Source organism: Cebus imitator, unplaced genomic scaffold, assembly GCF_001604975.1.
Source record: "Cebus imitator isolate Cc_AM_T3 unplaced genomic scaffold, Cebus_imitator-1.0 Scaffold78, whole genome shotgun sequence".
Lineage (NCBI taxonomy): Eukaryota > Metazoa > Chordata > Mammalia > Primates > Cebidae > Cebus > Cebus imitator.
This window is the reverse complement of record NW_016107393.1, coordinates 2308280-2323040: the sequence shown is the minus strand read 5'-3', so window position 1 is coordinate 2323040 and position 14761 is coordinate 2308280. Positions and strand designations below refer to the sequence as shown.

At 38.4% G+C, this 14761-nt stretch overlaps 1 protein-coding gene and 1 long non-coding RNA gene across 6 annotated transcripts in view; one reads left to right on the top strand and one right to left on the bottom strand.

Moving 5' to 3' along the window:
- The window catches only part of LOC108307347, a 44406-nt gene extending 34747 nt beyond the window's left edge, over positions 1–9659 (bottom strand). For both annotated transcript variants that reach the window (XR_001826520.2, XR_001826519.2), the window contains exons 1-2: positions 9574–9659; positions 4239–4316 (exon numbers count right to left, since the gene is read on the bottom strand). This is a non-coding gene — a long non-coding RNA (uncharacterized LOC108307347). The remainder of the gene's footprint in view (positions 1–4238; positions 4317–9573) is intronic.
- Positions 1–14761, top strand: part of CCDC141 (coiled-coil domain containing 141) — a 204814-nt gene that overhangs the window by 160498 nt on the left and 29555 nt on the right. For all 4 annotated transcript variants that reach the window (XM_017532732.2, XM_017532728.2, XM_017532729.2 and 1 more), the window contains 5 exons: positions 3468–3647; positions 4230–4355; positions 6576–6764; positions 7361–7540; positions 9629–9778. In XM_017532732.2, coding sequence (XP_017388221.1) covers positions 3468–3647; positions 4230–4355; positions 6576–6764; positions 7361–7540; positions 9629–9778 — 825 coding nt within the window. The remainder of the gene's footprint in view (positions 1–3467; positions 3648–4229; positions 4356–6575; positions 6765–7360; positions 7541–9628; positions 9779–14761) is intronic.

Genomic DNA, 14761 nt, shown 5'->3' with positions numbered 1-14761 from the left:
TGTTGACCAGGATGGTCTCGATCTTTTGACCTCGTGATCCACCCGCCTCGGCCTCCCAAAGTGCTGGGATTACAGGCGTGAGCCACCGCGCCCGGCACTTTCTTGAACCATATGAATCCTAGGCACTTAAAGTGCTTGCCAGCTAACTACAACATTTGGATCTGGAGCGATTTCTTTCTTTCTTTCTCTCTCTTTTTCTCTATCACCCCCCCATCTTTCTTTTTTGAAATGGAGTCTCTCTTTGTCACCCAGGCTGGAGTGTGGTAGCACAATCTCAGCTCCCTTCAACCTCCAACTCCCAGGTTCAAGCAATTCTTGTGCCTCAGTCTCCCAAGTAGCTGGAATTATAGGTGCCTGCCACCACACCTGGCTAATATTTGTATTTTTAGTAGAGACACGGTTTCACAATGTTGGCCAGGCTGGTCTGGAACTCCTGACCTCAAGTGATCTGCCCTCCTTGGACTCCCGAAAGTGTTGGGAATACAAGCGGAAACCACAGCACACAGCCAAGCTGGAGCTGTTTCTATTGTCTAATTTTTCCCTTGGTTTTCAGTCATGTAGACCTGTCTCTTGGCAGGAGTAGTGAATATTTATCAAATGCCAGACATTATGTATAAAAATTTGGAGGACCGGCACATGGTGTTTTCTTCTTCTAGAAAGAGTCACCCTTCTTTCTCTAGGCAGGCATTGTTGGGCAATCACTCAAGCCAATCAGAAGTTGGCAGAGTTGTGTTTGCAGCGTAGTCCTGTCCCCTCAGACTCCCAGAGTTCGGTATTGAGAGCTAGATGCTTTCTCTGAGGTCTCTGTCCCTGGCAGGTCACAAACCCCAATCTTTTTTGGGTAGTTTGCTGAAAAACTCCACTCTGCTTTTCAGAGGCCTTTGCTTAGGTTTTTTAATCCACTGCCCCATATAGCACCAGTATTTTGTCAGCGTCTTTTTTGTGCTTAAAGCCCTCCAAGTGTCTGCCACAATCTCTATGGGCAGATGTTCTCTGCTCCAGATAAGTCTCCATTATTGGCCTTCTGTCTGCAAAGAATCGGAAATTGCCCCTGGGATGATAGGTGAGCTGGCCACTGTCAGGTTCTTCGCTCTCTGGAGTCAGCATCTCGTCTCTCATTCTGGCTGCCAGAGCAGCTCTCTGCTTCCTTCAAATGGACGCCTTCTGCATTTTAGCCAGCGCTCTGCCAATGGCTGCCCCATTCTGCCCAGAAGTCCTTTGTTACTTATTTAGAATGTTCTAGATTGTACAGTCAGATTTTCATTTTTAAGGATCTGCAGCAATAACTCATTCCAAATTACATTTTGTATCTATATCTAAATAAACTTAGGTTATCATAATATTCAATGCCCACTTAGATCTCCCAGAAATAGCGTATATTTTACTACTGTGCTTTGGTAATCTTTTATCTTGATTGCCATAACCATGATCGCTGTACCCCAAGGCCTTTTCCACTATCATATGACAAATATGTTCCTCGTTATTGGTAAAATGAAAGCCCGTGTGATAATGAAATATATTGGTTAGCAGCATTTGGGGAGATTAAATTGTTGGTAAAGTAAGTAAGACAATTTTTTCCATTCTCATCATAAGTTTTGGACCATTAGGCTTTTAAACAAACATTATTGTTGAATCATGGTGACCAGTTTGCTCGTTAAGAAGGCAGAGGCCAGCTGGTATATTCAGTTGAGTGTTCTGCTCTTTATTGGATTGTTGTGGCTCATATTTTCAAGCCAGAAATTTTTCAGTTCATCCAACAATCGTTAAGATCAGAGAAACTGATTCAGGCCCAAATTCTGGCAGACATCTTGATGAACATGCCAGCTTATTAATTTATAATGGTCAATACCAAGAATGCTATCTGGGATACAGCCTTCCTCTTATCAAGGTATCTGGAAAACAAAGACATCAGAAAACCATTCATGGTGCATGAATATAAATAAAAAAATGAACACTTTAGTGGCCTATTTAGATTGGATTATGGCAAAAATTTTCCATGTCCTACACAGAAGTAAAATGAGTACTGTGTTTACTAATTAGACCTCAGGAAAATTATTCCATCTTTTTGAGTGGCCAAAATATCCATCTGCCAATACATAATCACTTTTTGCAGATCCTACTAGCTAGACATCTACGAATCCTGCTACCGCCCTCCCTTCTCTAGACCTCACTCAGACCACCATATCCTTCTGATTAAAGTTGTCATTGGCGTGCTGCAGTTTCAAAATTTATATTAAATTATATAATACATTACATTCTGATTATTTCTTTAAAATATGTGAAATATAACTGTAATATAAAAGTATAATTTGGGATGGATTCTACTGTAGTTGTCTAATATCTTTCATAATTTATTATGTATCATTAATAATGAGGGAATATATAATTTTCTTACTAGATTCTTATGTTCATGGGGGAAATCTCATTTAGGACCTACAAATATATATTTTTGGAATGAATTGCTTTGGAATGAATTATACTTTGTAATGTATAAAATAATACAAAAATATGTGTGCATTATCAATATCATTTAAAATAATTTTAAAATAAAATGGCCTATCTAAAATATCCTGTTAAATATTTATGATACTGTCAATTACTATCATTGAGATGATAGAAATTTGAAGATTTATTGAGAAAGGCTGGCTATTAAAGAAAAAAAAAAACATAATAACTGTTTTGCCAAGTGAATGTTCCTGTGCATTTTTAAAATGTTTCTATAGAAATAAAGCATGCGTAGTCTTACTCTTTGTTCCAATTATCATTTTACCTCTAATTGAACTTCCCCTTGTTTAAAACCGTTGTTTAAAAGATTTCAAACCAGTCAGGCAGAACACGTGAAAGCTGGGAAGTGAAATCTTTGATTTTAGATACTGTGCTTCCGGCACATGATGTAGTTCTGAATACAGAGATACAGACACATTTCAGTTCTCACAAAATGGAGGAACTTGAGAAACTGCAAAGGACATTTAAAATAATTGTAACAATGGGATAGTTTAAAGAAAAAAAACCCAGCAGTCTAGAACAATCCACCCCTCCTATTCCTCAATACTGATATTTTGACATATTCTAATGAATGTGTTAAAATAAAAGATGGAGTATACGGTACTTAAAATGTGTATAAGTATACTTAGACACAGTTTTTAAATCTTGTCTTCAAAAATTCTGGATCCCCTGCTCATTAAATCATCTTTCAAACCCCAGGAAATAACCAGACCCTAAGTAGGAATTCAAAATTCAAACATCTCTTGGGTCTTGAAGAACTTGGGACCTTATGTCTAAGCACAGTATATGGGTTTCACGAGCTGAACTGTGCCTCTGTGCAGGGTGTTCAGACTTGTCTGGATATTAGAACTGTGCTCTGCTTTGGGTGTAATGAAGAATTTGCCTCATAAAATAGTTATATACAACAAAAAGCTGTATGTCTTGGGAAAGGAAAGCTTTTATATGAATTATTAACTTAACAGGCAAAAGAGAACGACATATTAAATGTGAAAAATGAAGTGTACATCATGAAGAACACCATGGAAACCCAGAAAGCGGAAAGGGAAGGACTTAGCCTCCTTCGGCTGGCATGGCAGCTTAAAGCCACAGAAAGCAAGCCTGTAAAACAGCAGTGGGTGGCATTCAAAGAGCAGCTTAAAAAGGTGAGGCAAGGAACGATGGAATGTGAAAAGGAATGAAATTCAGACACGGGCTAACACAAGCGAACCTTGAAAACACTAGCTAAGTGAAATAAGCCAAACGCAAAAGGATAAGCATTGTATGATTCCACTCAGATGAGGTCCCTGTAGTCAAACTCATAGAGGCAGAAAGCAGAATGTAGGTTGCCAGGGGCTGGGGGAGACAGGGAGGGAATGGGGAGTTGTTTAATGGGAACAGAGTTTCTGTTTGGGATGATGAACGAGTTCTGGAGATGGATGGTGGTGATGGTTATTGTACAATCATGTGAACGTGTTAAATATCATGCCTCTGAACTGTACACCCAAAATGATAAACATGGTGACTTTTGTTTTGTATATTTTACCAGAATAAAACCAAAAAAGATAACAGAAACCAAGGGGCTGTACTTTTACTCCTTGGTGGTTTAGAACCCTGAGCATACGCCACACCGTGAATGTTTTCATGGTAGTTGAAAAGTTTGATCACACTGTGTCATTACTAGAAGGATCACATTTGCTGGAGATGTCAAAGAAAACTCATGTGTAACTGTCCAATGTTTCTTTCAGACTACTCACAACTTAAAACTTCTTCAGGAAGTACTTATGCCTGTGTCTGCACTTGACCTTGGAGGGAGCCTCCAGTCCGTTTTAGACCTACAACAGAAATGGAATGACATGAAGCCTCAGTTCCAGGTGAAGAAATGTATGGCTGGGTTTGGGTGAATGGAAAAAATATTTAAAACTGTTTCGTTGCAGTTTACCTAATTAATTGTAATAGGCTGGTGAATTTCTTTTTAAACAAAAGTATTGCTTGTCTGAAAAATTTCTTTTTAAACAAAAGTATTGCTTGTCTGAAAATCCACTGTAGAGACACATTTTTCTTACTATTTTCCTGCATTCTTTTGAATTTGATGATATACCAACATTCAGGCTACAAAATGTTCTAAATAGATTTTTATCTTAGATTTTGAAAATTCACATGGCTAATTAAACTACTAATACATTTATCCTATATGTTCACACCAATTCTTTTTCTGAGGAGTACAGAGGTGTTTTAAATTGAGACATCTCAGAACAAGGATGGGCAACCTTGGATCCAGAGCCTTTACTGCCCTGGGTGACCACTGTTATGTCACTGTCTCCACCCACCAGCACCCCAGGCTTCTACCTCACCCTAGGAATTTTGCTGTGCTCTCCATGCCTCACAAAGCCTCAGGATGTGAGCGATAAAATGATGAGTCATGTTCCTGGCCCCTGACTGCTTAACATAGTCCCTATTTCCCTACCTCCTGCCTCTCCAAAACATGACACAACTGCCAAAAATTGCCCTCTGCCAGTCACATTATACTTCTGCCTGGATTCTTATGCTTTGCTGCAGAATTTAAATACCCTTGTTTTTAGCTGTGACTACTTCATAAATGTGGACTTTCAAGAATCCCAGAATTAGAAGATTGAAGACTCCTTTAGGGAATATCTAATTTTAGGTTCCTTTAAGGCAAAACCAATGTAAGATATAACTACCGTGCCCACTACACACAAACACACCCACCCTTGTAACCCACAGCACACTCTTTAAAACTCTCAGCAAATGTGACTGACCTACATTAGGTTCTTTAATACACCTTGTGTTATCTGCTTACATGCATTTTGTTTGTGTGCACGTCTGCATGTACATGTAAGTTCCTCTAAATCAGTATCATCACCACACTTATTTAGCCCTGTCACTGTGATGCACATATATTTGAGCCCAAATGCTTGATTTAAACTTGAAGACCCTTTTTAGGTCACTCTTCTGAAAATTATGTTTTTAGTCTAAATCATTTCCATTACTTTTACATTTCATATAAAAGATCTCTTAAAACTATAGCAGCATTCTCTCTTTCTCTCTCTCTCTCTCTCTCTCTCTCTTTCTCTCTCTCTCTCTCTCTCTCTCTTTCTCTCTCTCTCTCTCTCTCTCGTCTCTCTCCTGTCTCATTTTGAGACAGAGTCTTACTCTTGCCCAGGCTGGAGTGCAGTGGTACAATTTTGACTTGCTGCAGCCTCCGCCTCCCAGGTTCAAGTAATTCTCATGTCTCATCCTCTGGGGTAGCTGGGATTACAGGTGTGCACTACCACACCAGGCTAATTGTTGTATTTTTAGTAGAGACAGGGTTTTGCCATGTGGGCCAGGCTGGTCTTGAACTCCTGACCTCAGGTAGTCCACCCTCCTTGGCCTCCAAAAGTGCTGGGATTACAGGCATGAGCCACCACGCCTGGCCTATAGTAGCATTCTCTTTAAAGTAGGCCCCCTTTGCAAATTCTATTCCAGAATCTGCATTCCTATAAGGGATATCTGAGCAATGCTGGGTAAAAAGGAAGGAAGTTTATCCCTCCCTACATGTGATGGCTATTTGTGGCTCATGGGATGACTGCTTTTGAAGCAACGTATCTCCTGTGCTATTCAGCTGGTGGTTCATTCTGATCATTCTTTTATCACAGAGCACAAGTTATTCCCCTGATATATTTTTACACTCATCTTCTCATGGTGTTTTTACTATACCACTGGATTCTAGTCTGTATTAAATATCAGAGATAATCATGGGGCTGCATAAAATATCTAAAATACATTTACTTAACAGATGAATAGAGTATTCGGTATGCCACAGAAATACATGACTTTGTTTTTCCACCTAGCTTTGAAACATTTTTGCATTGTTCATGTTATTTTTTGTAAATTTCTGAGATGAATTTGGAAAAATGTATCTCTATCATCCAGCACAATGCTCAAATTTTTTGGAGGGTGGGGGCACTCGTAACAAGTATGTGTTAAGAAATGAAAGAGTGATGCATTGTTTAGACCTTCATATTGTCTATTGTAAAGTAAAAAGATTCTTTAAAAGCTAGATTTTATTTTTATTGCTTTCAATGTTTTAGCAATTGAATGATGAGGTTCATTACATTATGAAAGAATCAGAGGAGTTAACTGGCAAAGGAGCCCCTGTAAAAGAGAAGTCTCAGCAACTGAAGGACCTTATTCACCTCCATCAGAAACAGAGAGAGAGAATCCAGGATTACGAGGATGTCCTGTACAAGGTGGTCCAGTTCCATCAAGTTAAGGAAGAGGTAAGGCTTAGAAGGGATGTCTGAAAAATCCTGAGTTTTAAACTATGCGATTAAAAATGAGTTATTATATAATAAATAAAGGCCAAATTGTGTCTTCTAAGAAGTTCACACAATCTGGCCCCTAACTTTTCTCTCACTATGTTCCTATTCTCCCTTTTGTTCCAGCCATACTGAGCTCTTTGTTCCTCAGAGATGGTGCACACATACTAACTCCGAGCCTGCACTCTCAGGCTGCCATTATTTGACAAGTCTTTCCCCTCCCTCTTATCTAAATCCTGTACCTCCTTCCAACAATCCTACTTCACTTGGAGTGATTTCTCTCTCTTCAAAAATCCTAGAGCACATTGTTTATTCCATATATCTTGCATTTTAATATCTTGATTCTTAATTACTTTAATAGAACTGACAACATTAGTGGTTCAATTTCACCACCATTGGATTTGCAGCATTCTAACACTTATTTGACTAACACCAACAATTTATAGATGGGCTTGGCAGCATTTTGACCAGCTAACAAAATATGCTATAGAAATTAAGATTTAAAAAATCTGTCTTCATATAAAACCCAGGTTAATTGTTAATGCCCCAATTTCCAGCTGAGACGTCTCATCAAATCAAGAGAACTAGAGTTTCTAGAGCAGCCAAAGGACCTGGATGATGCTCACGACGTGCAGATTCATCTCCGGTGCTCTCAGGAAAAGCAAGCACATGTAGACCATCTCTACCGACTGGCCCTTTCCTTAGGAGTGGACATCATCTCATCAGTGCAGCGGCCTGTAAGCATCATTTACATTTACATTATCTAATACGTTTAGACTCAGGTCCAGCTGGGGCTTGGGCTAGCATATGAAAGAAATCAGACAGATTGCTTAGTATATGTTAAATTTAAAAATAAATTAAACCGTTAGGATAGTCATTTGTTATTAGTTTCTACCGTTAACAAAAGAAAAAATATTAAGTAAAAAATCTGAATATAAAAGCCTTGTTGAATACCTGTTTTCTCATGAAAATTTTTCAAAAAAGAATATTTATATAGCAGATCCGTGTAGTCTGGTGTTGCAGTCAGTTTGTTGCCTTTGATGTGTGTCTAATGCAACTAAAAAACTAAAGCTTTAATTTTATTTAGCTTGCATTAATTTAAATATAAACTTAAAATTGATCCTCAGTTTAGTTATTGGAAAACTTTTAAATATGTTGGGAACAATTTGGATATGGGAATCAACTTTTGAAACTATAAGTTTTATAAAATTAAAATACAGATCAAATATTTCTGAGAGAAACTTAGCAACAAATGAGACATGATCAAAGTATGAAATACACACCTGATTTCAAAGAGGTAATATGAAAAGCAATCATATTAGTATTTTTTATGTTACTTACATGTTAAAATGATGATACTTGGACAGAGTTGGTTAAATCACCTATATTATAAAAATTATTTTGCTGTATCTTTTTATTTGATTGTTTGATATGACTCCTAGACAATTTTAAATTATCTGTGTGGTTCACATTCCATTTTTGTTGGACAATGCTGTTTTAGCATTGCAGATCTGGAACACCATCTAGATCTTAGAGTTCATCCAGGCGAGAGCTCTCATTTTATGGATGAAGAATTTGAGGCAAACAGAAATTCCCGCCTTACCCATAAAAGCCCAGAATGGAGGAGTCCAAGCATCCTGATTCTAGCTAGAGTTCATTGAATCTGCTTTATGCCACTGTCAGACTTCAAAAGAGGGGCCTAAAAGAGAAGGAAGTATTTCCAGATGAAATGTTTATCAATTATACACTGGACACTGATTCTTAAAAAAATTCTTCTTCAGTTTCAGCACGTTGGCTCACACCTGTAATCCCAGCACTTTAGGAGGCCAAGAAGTTCAAGAGCAGCCTGGCCAACATGGCGAAACCCTGTCTCTGCTAAAAATACAAAAATTAGCCAGGCATGGTATTGTGCACCTGTAATCCCAACTACTTGGGAGGCTGAGGCAGGAGAATTGTTTGAACCCAGGAGGCAGAAATTGGAGTGAGCCGAGATCCAGCCTTTGCACTCCAGCCAGGGTGACAGAGTGACTAAGACTCCATCTCAAAAAAAGCAAAACAAAACAAAAACAAAAACAAAAAATTCCTCCTCCAGATTTCTAACTTGAGGGAGAAAAGATTATGTTTATTCTAACAATAGGTATAACATTAGTAAAATCAAAATGGCCCATTTTATTTTAAAGTACACATAAGATATCCACTAAACTATTTGAAATGCAGTGAATCTAAAATATTTTTTTAAACTGAACGATATAGAAATATAAATTATGTTGTTAATGGAATTGGCTTTTTGTCAGGGAAGAGCTTTCTTTTTGAAGAGTTTTATTTTATTAGTACATTTATTTTTAAAAGAAAAACCAAGAAGTCTTACTTTGTGCAAATAATGTAAATTGTTCTCCAATCCTCTGGTCTTGGCCCTGGCAGCCCCGCTGTGCTGAGCCAAGATTGGAGCACTTGCATAATAAACCTGAGGTTAAGCTCAAGTTGACAGGAAAATTATAGTGCAGAAATCAAATGTTTCTAATGCATATTTTATGCCTTTTGAAGTAAAAATTATACCCTATAATGAATGGTGTCTCTGAGAAGTTGGGTGTGACGAGCGAATCTTCAACACTAGAGATTCGAGCTGGGAAATGTCTTTTCCATAATGTTTGACGTCTTCTTTCTGAAGTAATTATGTTCAAATATGTTTAAAGTAAAATAAATCAGGAGCCTATTTCTTTTTTTAAAAAAGTGTCATTTATGAGGTTCATAATGCAGGTAAATAGCCTACTTGTCTCACAGCTGTTTCATCCATTCTCCCTGTTACCCTCATTTGTCTCTTGTAGCCCTGCTCTAATGTTTCTGCAAAGTACCTACAGCAGCAGCTGGAGCTCCTTGAGGAGGACAGCATGAAGTGGCGGGCCAAAGCTGAGGAGTATGAACAGATCCTGTCCCGTAGTGTGGAGTACTGCACCACAAGAGACGAGATAAATGAGGTAGGGTGAGAGGGGTGACAACTGGCACATTGCCAGAAAGCTGTTTGAACCTGGTACGTGTCTAAATGTCTACATATGCACACACTCCCATGCACACACAGACACACAACAAATCAGGAGACTTTCTTCTCACTGATGTCTTTTAATCCACTGGGCAGTGACATCAGGGCTCTGGAAGTTTGAGTAAACTTCAAGCTCTCAAATTTGTTGAAGTCAGTATGATGTCAATGCACAGAAAAACCTGTAATTCAGTAGTACAGGTTTTTGGTTGCTTTCGTTTGATTTTGCTTCCCCCTTCACCCTCAAACCTGTATAGCAGTCATTTGCTTGAGTGGATATAGCTTTTTCAGTACACAGAGGAAGGAGTGACATTGACCAGTTTGTTGCAGCCAGCTCCAGCCTGCTGAGATTCTATTTAAGGGTCATTGACTCATGGTGAGTCAATGGTGCCAGGGAGCAGGCACTTTGCTTTGGAGCTACAAAGTATTATCACTGAAGTCAAGTGGCTGGTTTCATATTTATTCAAACTGAGTGGCTTTTATGGCAAAACAACTCTTTGAGAAAAAATAAATAACAGATTAAAGTGATCCTCTGCATCCATGTACTTCCACATGCTTAATTCTATCTCCTCCCCCTCAACTGTAACCAATCAACAACGCCTAGATACTCACTAAATCACAACCACCACCTGCTTCTAGCTAAGCTTTCCATTGAAAGGCTTACTTGTTCTAGGAGAAAATGACTCACAGATTGGGATAATGACAGTTCTAATTCTTGACTGGGAACTGATAGCAGAACACAAGGGCACCCATAATTCTAGATTTCTCTCCATTTAGAGCAAAATGTTTCTGAGCCCATTCAGCCATAAGTCCATTGCTAAAGAAACTGGTGGAAAAGGAGGTGGTAAACTTTCTTCGCTTTCTGTTTATGCCCAGTTTACATCATCCAGGCCCAGCAAGTATCAATTATTATCCAACAACATTAAAGCACAGATAGAAGTATAAATGACTCAACTTTAATTGTGGTCTGGCTCTGAAGTGGCCCTTCCTGCAGGCCACACTTTTACAGGCCATAGGCAGGTGGAGGATGGAGCATGGCTGGAAGGAAAACCAGAGGGGAAGATAGCAGGAGTGGCCACTTTGATCCCCTTCAACAGAAGAGAAGCAGAAACTGACATCTGATAATGATGTTCATTTCAGCAGTGTGCTACAGGACTGTAGAGTTTCTGCTCATAATTTGTGTTCCAGGGAGTTACTTTTGGCTAGAGAGGCATCAACTCTTCAGGGGTAAACCAGTAGTGTAACTTGCTCTCTACATGATAGAATGGCCACTTCAAGTTCCTGTACTGCTGCTTACACGTCCATCAAGCCTTGTTAAGGAAAACAATCAGAATACACTGGTCTCCCCAAGGCTACAAAATGTGGATTGATGGTTATGGAAACCATTCCTTTACAGTCTTTCCTTAAAGTTATCTTCTTTCTTCCTCCTTCTCTCTTCTTTCCTTCCCCCTCCTTCCTTTCCTCCTGCTTTCCCTCCTTCTCTTCCCCCTCCTGTACTTCCATCTGTAAACCTTTTCTTGCCAAAATCCTCCCTCTTTGCAGTGATGGTTGGACTCTACATTTGCTAAAGCACAAGTAGAGCAGGCTGAGGGGTTTTCCTAGCCCTCTCTGGCTTTGTTTCTATCTCCCTGAAGAGCTGTGACATTTATGAAGCTGGGTCTCCCTGTTCAGGCCCTTCCAGCAGGGTTTCTATTTACAGGGACTGCCTCATGATGAGACTCTGCTTGAAGCCAGTCAGCCGGGATGACAGGTGTTCCTTCCTGTCAACAGTAGGGACGCCCCAGGATTGTCTGTACCGTGTCAGGAATGAGCAACCAGATACATGACGGTTTGATTTAGGAATCAGATAGCACTTTAGCATGCTCTTACATTTTATGAGAGATATTCTTCCCATTTGCTTCCACTACAGATCCAGTTAATCTATCATATAACTTATAATTTCACATTTAAATGACCTTTGAGAACCTTGGGTCTTTGTCACTTCTCCCATTTTTTGTGGAGATACAATGAGTGTTCATACCCTGGACTTTCCCATCACAGGCCTAAGGGAAAATAATCAGAAGGAATATTTTCAGTGCCCCTTAGGAAAATAAAAATACATGAGTTGTAGTTTATATAGTGAATAGCAGAGCACAAACAGATGGCCAGTTTCCACAGTGATGATAATACTTGCTATCTAGACATTATTATTATTTTTATCACTATTAGTGTTTAGATATAGGTGCTTAAGACATATGTAAAATGAAATATGATATGTTACACTAATTTTTTCTTCATAAACAATTAGATAACATTCCAGAGGACTAAACCAAGCATAGAATTTGATTTTTAAAGTTGATTTTCAAACACAGTTTCACTTCCAATGTGCTTAAAGTGCTGTTAGAAAGTTCACAGACTCTGATTTGTAATAGATTTTGGAGAATGTCTAGTTCAACGTGTTCATTTTTCAGATGGGAAAACTGAACAGCGTATGACTTTTATGTTAGGAGTATGCTAGAGGACAACAGAGTTTCAGCTCAGGGTGTTCTAGGGAGTCACTTCAGGCCGCAGACCAATTGTTGGGCACCAACATGCTTATCATTTGTTACACTCAGAATTCACCACGTAATATTTCAGTGCCATTCAACCACTGCATGGTCTGATGTTAAATATCTTCTTTTTCTATGATTTCCTCTCCTATCCCTGTTTTCTGCTATATCTAAGATGTTTGTATGATCTAATATAATAGCACAGTTCATTTGGTTATTTCCACAAAAATACTTTTCTTGACTGTGCTGTAGCTAACTTATGTGGTCTTAACTGAACTGAAAGCCCTTAGAAAAGAATTCAATACCTCAAGGCAAAATAAGGTATTCTAACTGTAATTCTAAAAAATGTAATGTGATGCGCCTTAACGACAATGAATGGTAGTTTGTGCTCTATCTTTGAGTAAAAACCATTTTTTCATAATTTTGTATGAAGACATAGGAAATTGTAAGACCTCATTTTCTTCATGTCTACCTACTAGAAAAATAATCTTCAGACCACCACTTTGTGGTTTTTTTTCCTACCCAGTTCACACAAAGATACATTTGTATGCATGAATGTTGAATATAGTTCATATTTTTTCTTGCTTGACTGTATAAATAAGTTGTTCATACACAAAGCTCAATAGACATATTCTCTGCCATATTGCATGACACAGAAACATCATTCTTTACACATCTACATTTAGAAATGTAATAAGTTAATATCAGCATGTTTTCTTCTTTCAACCTGACCAAAAAAATTACCTTTACATTTACATGATCATAATGGAAATTTGTAACTAGAGGTTCATATTACAGATCACAAACAATTACTTTGCTGAAAAGAATAGTAATGACAGAATTGAATTGGTATCCATTTTCTCAAAATAAGTTTTCCACATAGAGCTTCCAGATAATTATTTTACTTGACCCTGAAATTTTCCACTGTAGCAACATCTTGCCCATCAGGAATTGTGCAGAAAAGGACTTAGTATATATGTTCCATGTATCAGTCACAAGTTCTAGTGGCACAAATTCTTTTTAAATTTGAATAAATCAGTCATATGAGTTCCAGGGATACAAGTTGATTAGTAGCAATAAATTAGAATACAGGAATAGTGTTGACACTATAGACACATACACAATAAAATGAAAACCGCCTGACATTGTATAGCTCTTTGCCACTGAAAAATTGACCATGAAATGAGAACGAGTTTGCATAGACAGCAAACCACCCAATGAGGTAGCACAATGTTATAGTACAGACAATAATTATTTTCCAGATTTATAACCTGAATTCATCATTTTCTTTAAAAAGGACTCCATTAGATTCATTCAATGAATGTGTTAATGTGGCTGCTGTGTACCAAGCCATAAGAATACAAATAACAATGGTGTATACCTGTAATCCTCACATTTTGGGATGCCAGAGTAGGAGGATCACTGGAGTCCAGGAGTTCAAGTACAGCCTGGGCAAGATGTGAGACCCTGCCTCTGCAAAAAGAAAAAAAAAAATTTTAAATTTTACTTTAAGCTCTGGGGTACATGTGCAGATCATGCAGGATTATTACATGGGTATACACATGCATGGTGGTTTGCTGCCTCCATCGCCCCATCACCTACATTAGGTATTTCTCCTAATGTTATCCCTCCTCAATGCACCCACCCCCTGCTATCTCTCCCCTACCCTCCACCCCCCAATGGACCCCAATATTTTATGTTCTCATCCCTGTGTCCTTGTGTTCTCCTTATTCAACACCCACTTGTGAGTGAGAACATGCAATGTTTGGTTTTCTATTCTTGTGTCAGTTTACTGAGAATGATGGTTTCCAGCTTCATCCCTGTCCCTGTAAAGTACATGAACTCACCCTTTTTTATGGCTTCATAGTATTCCATGGTGAATATGTGCCACATTTTCTTTATCCAGTCAATCATTGATGGACATTGGGTTATTTCCAAGTCTTTGCTATTGTAAACAGTGCTGCAATGAACATATGTGTGCATGCGTCTTTATAATAGGATGATTTATAACCCTTTGGGTATATACCCAGTAATGGGATTGCTGGGTCAAATGGTATTTCTATTTCTAGATCCTCGAGGAACCTCCACACTGTCTTCCATAATGGTTGAACTAATTTACACTCCCACCAACGGTGCTAAAAGCATTCCTATTTTTCCACATCCTCTCCAGCATCTGTTGTCTCCAAATTTTTTAATGATAGCCATTCTAACTGGCATGAGATGGTATCTCAATGTGGTTTTCATTTGCATTTCTCTAATGACCAGTGATAATGAGCATTTTTTCATATGTTTGCTGGCCTTATAAATGTCTTCTTTTAAAAAGTGTCTGTTCATATCCTTTACCCACTTTTTGATGGGGTTGTTTTTTTCTTGTAAATCTGTTTTAGTTCTTTGTA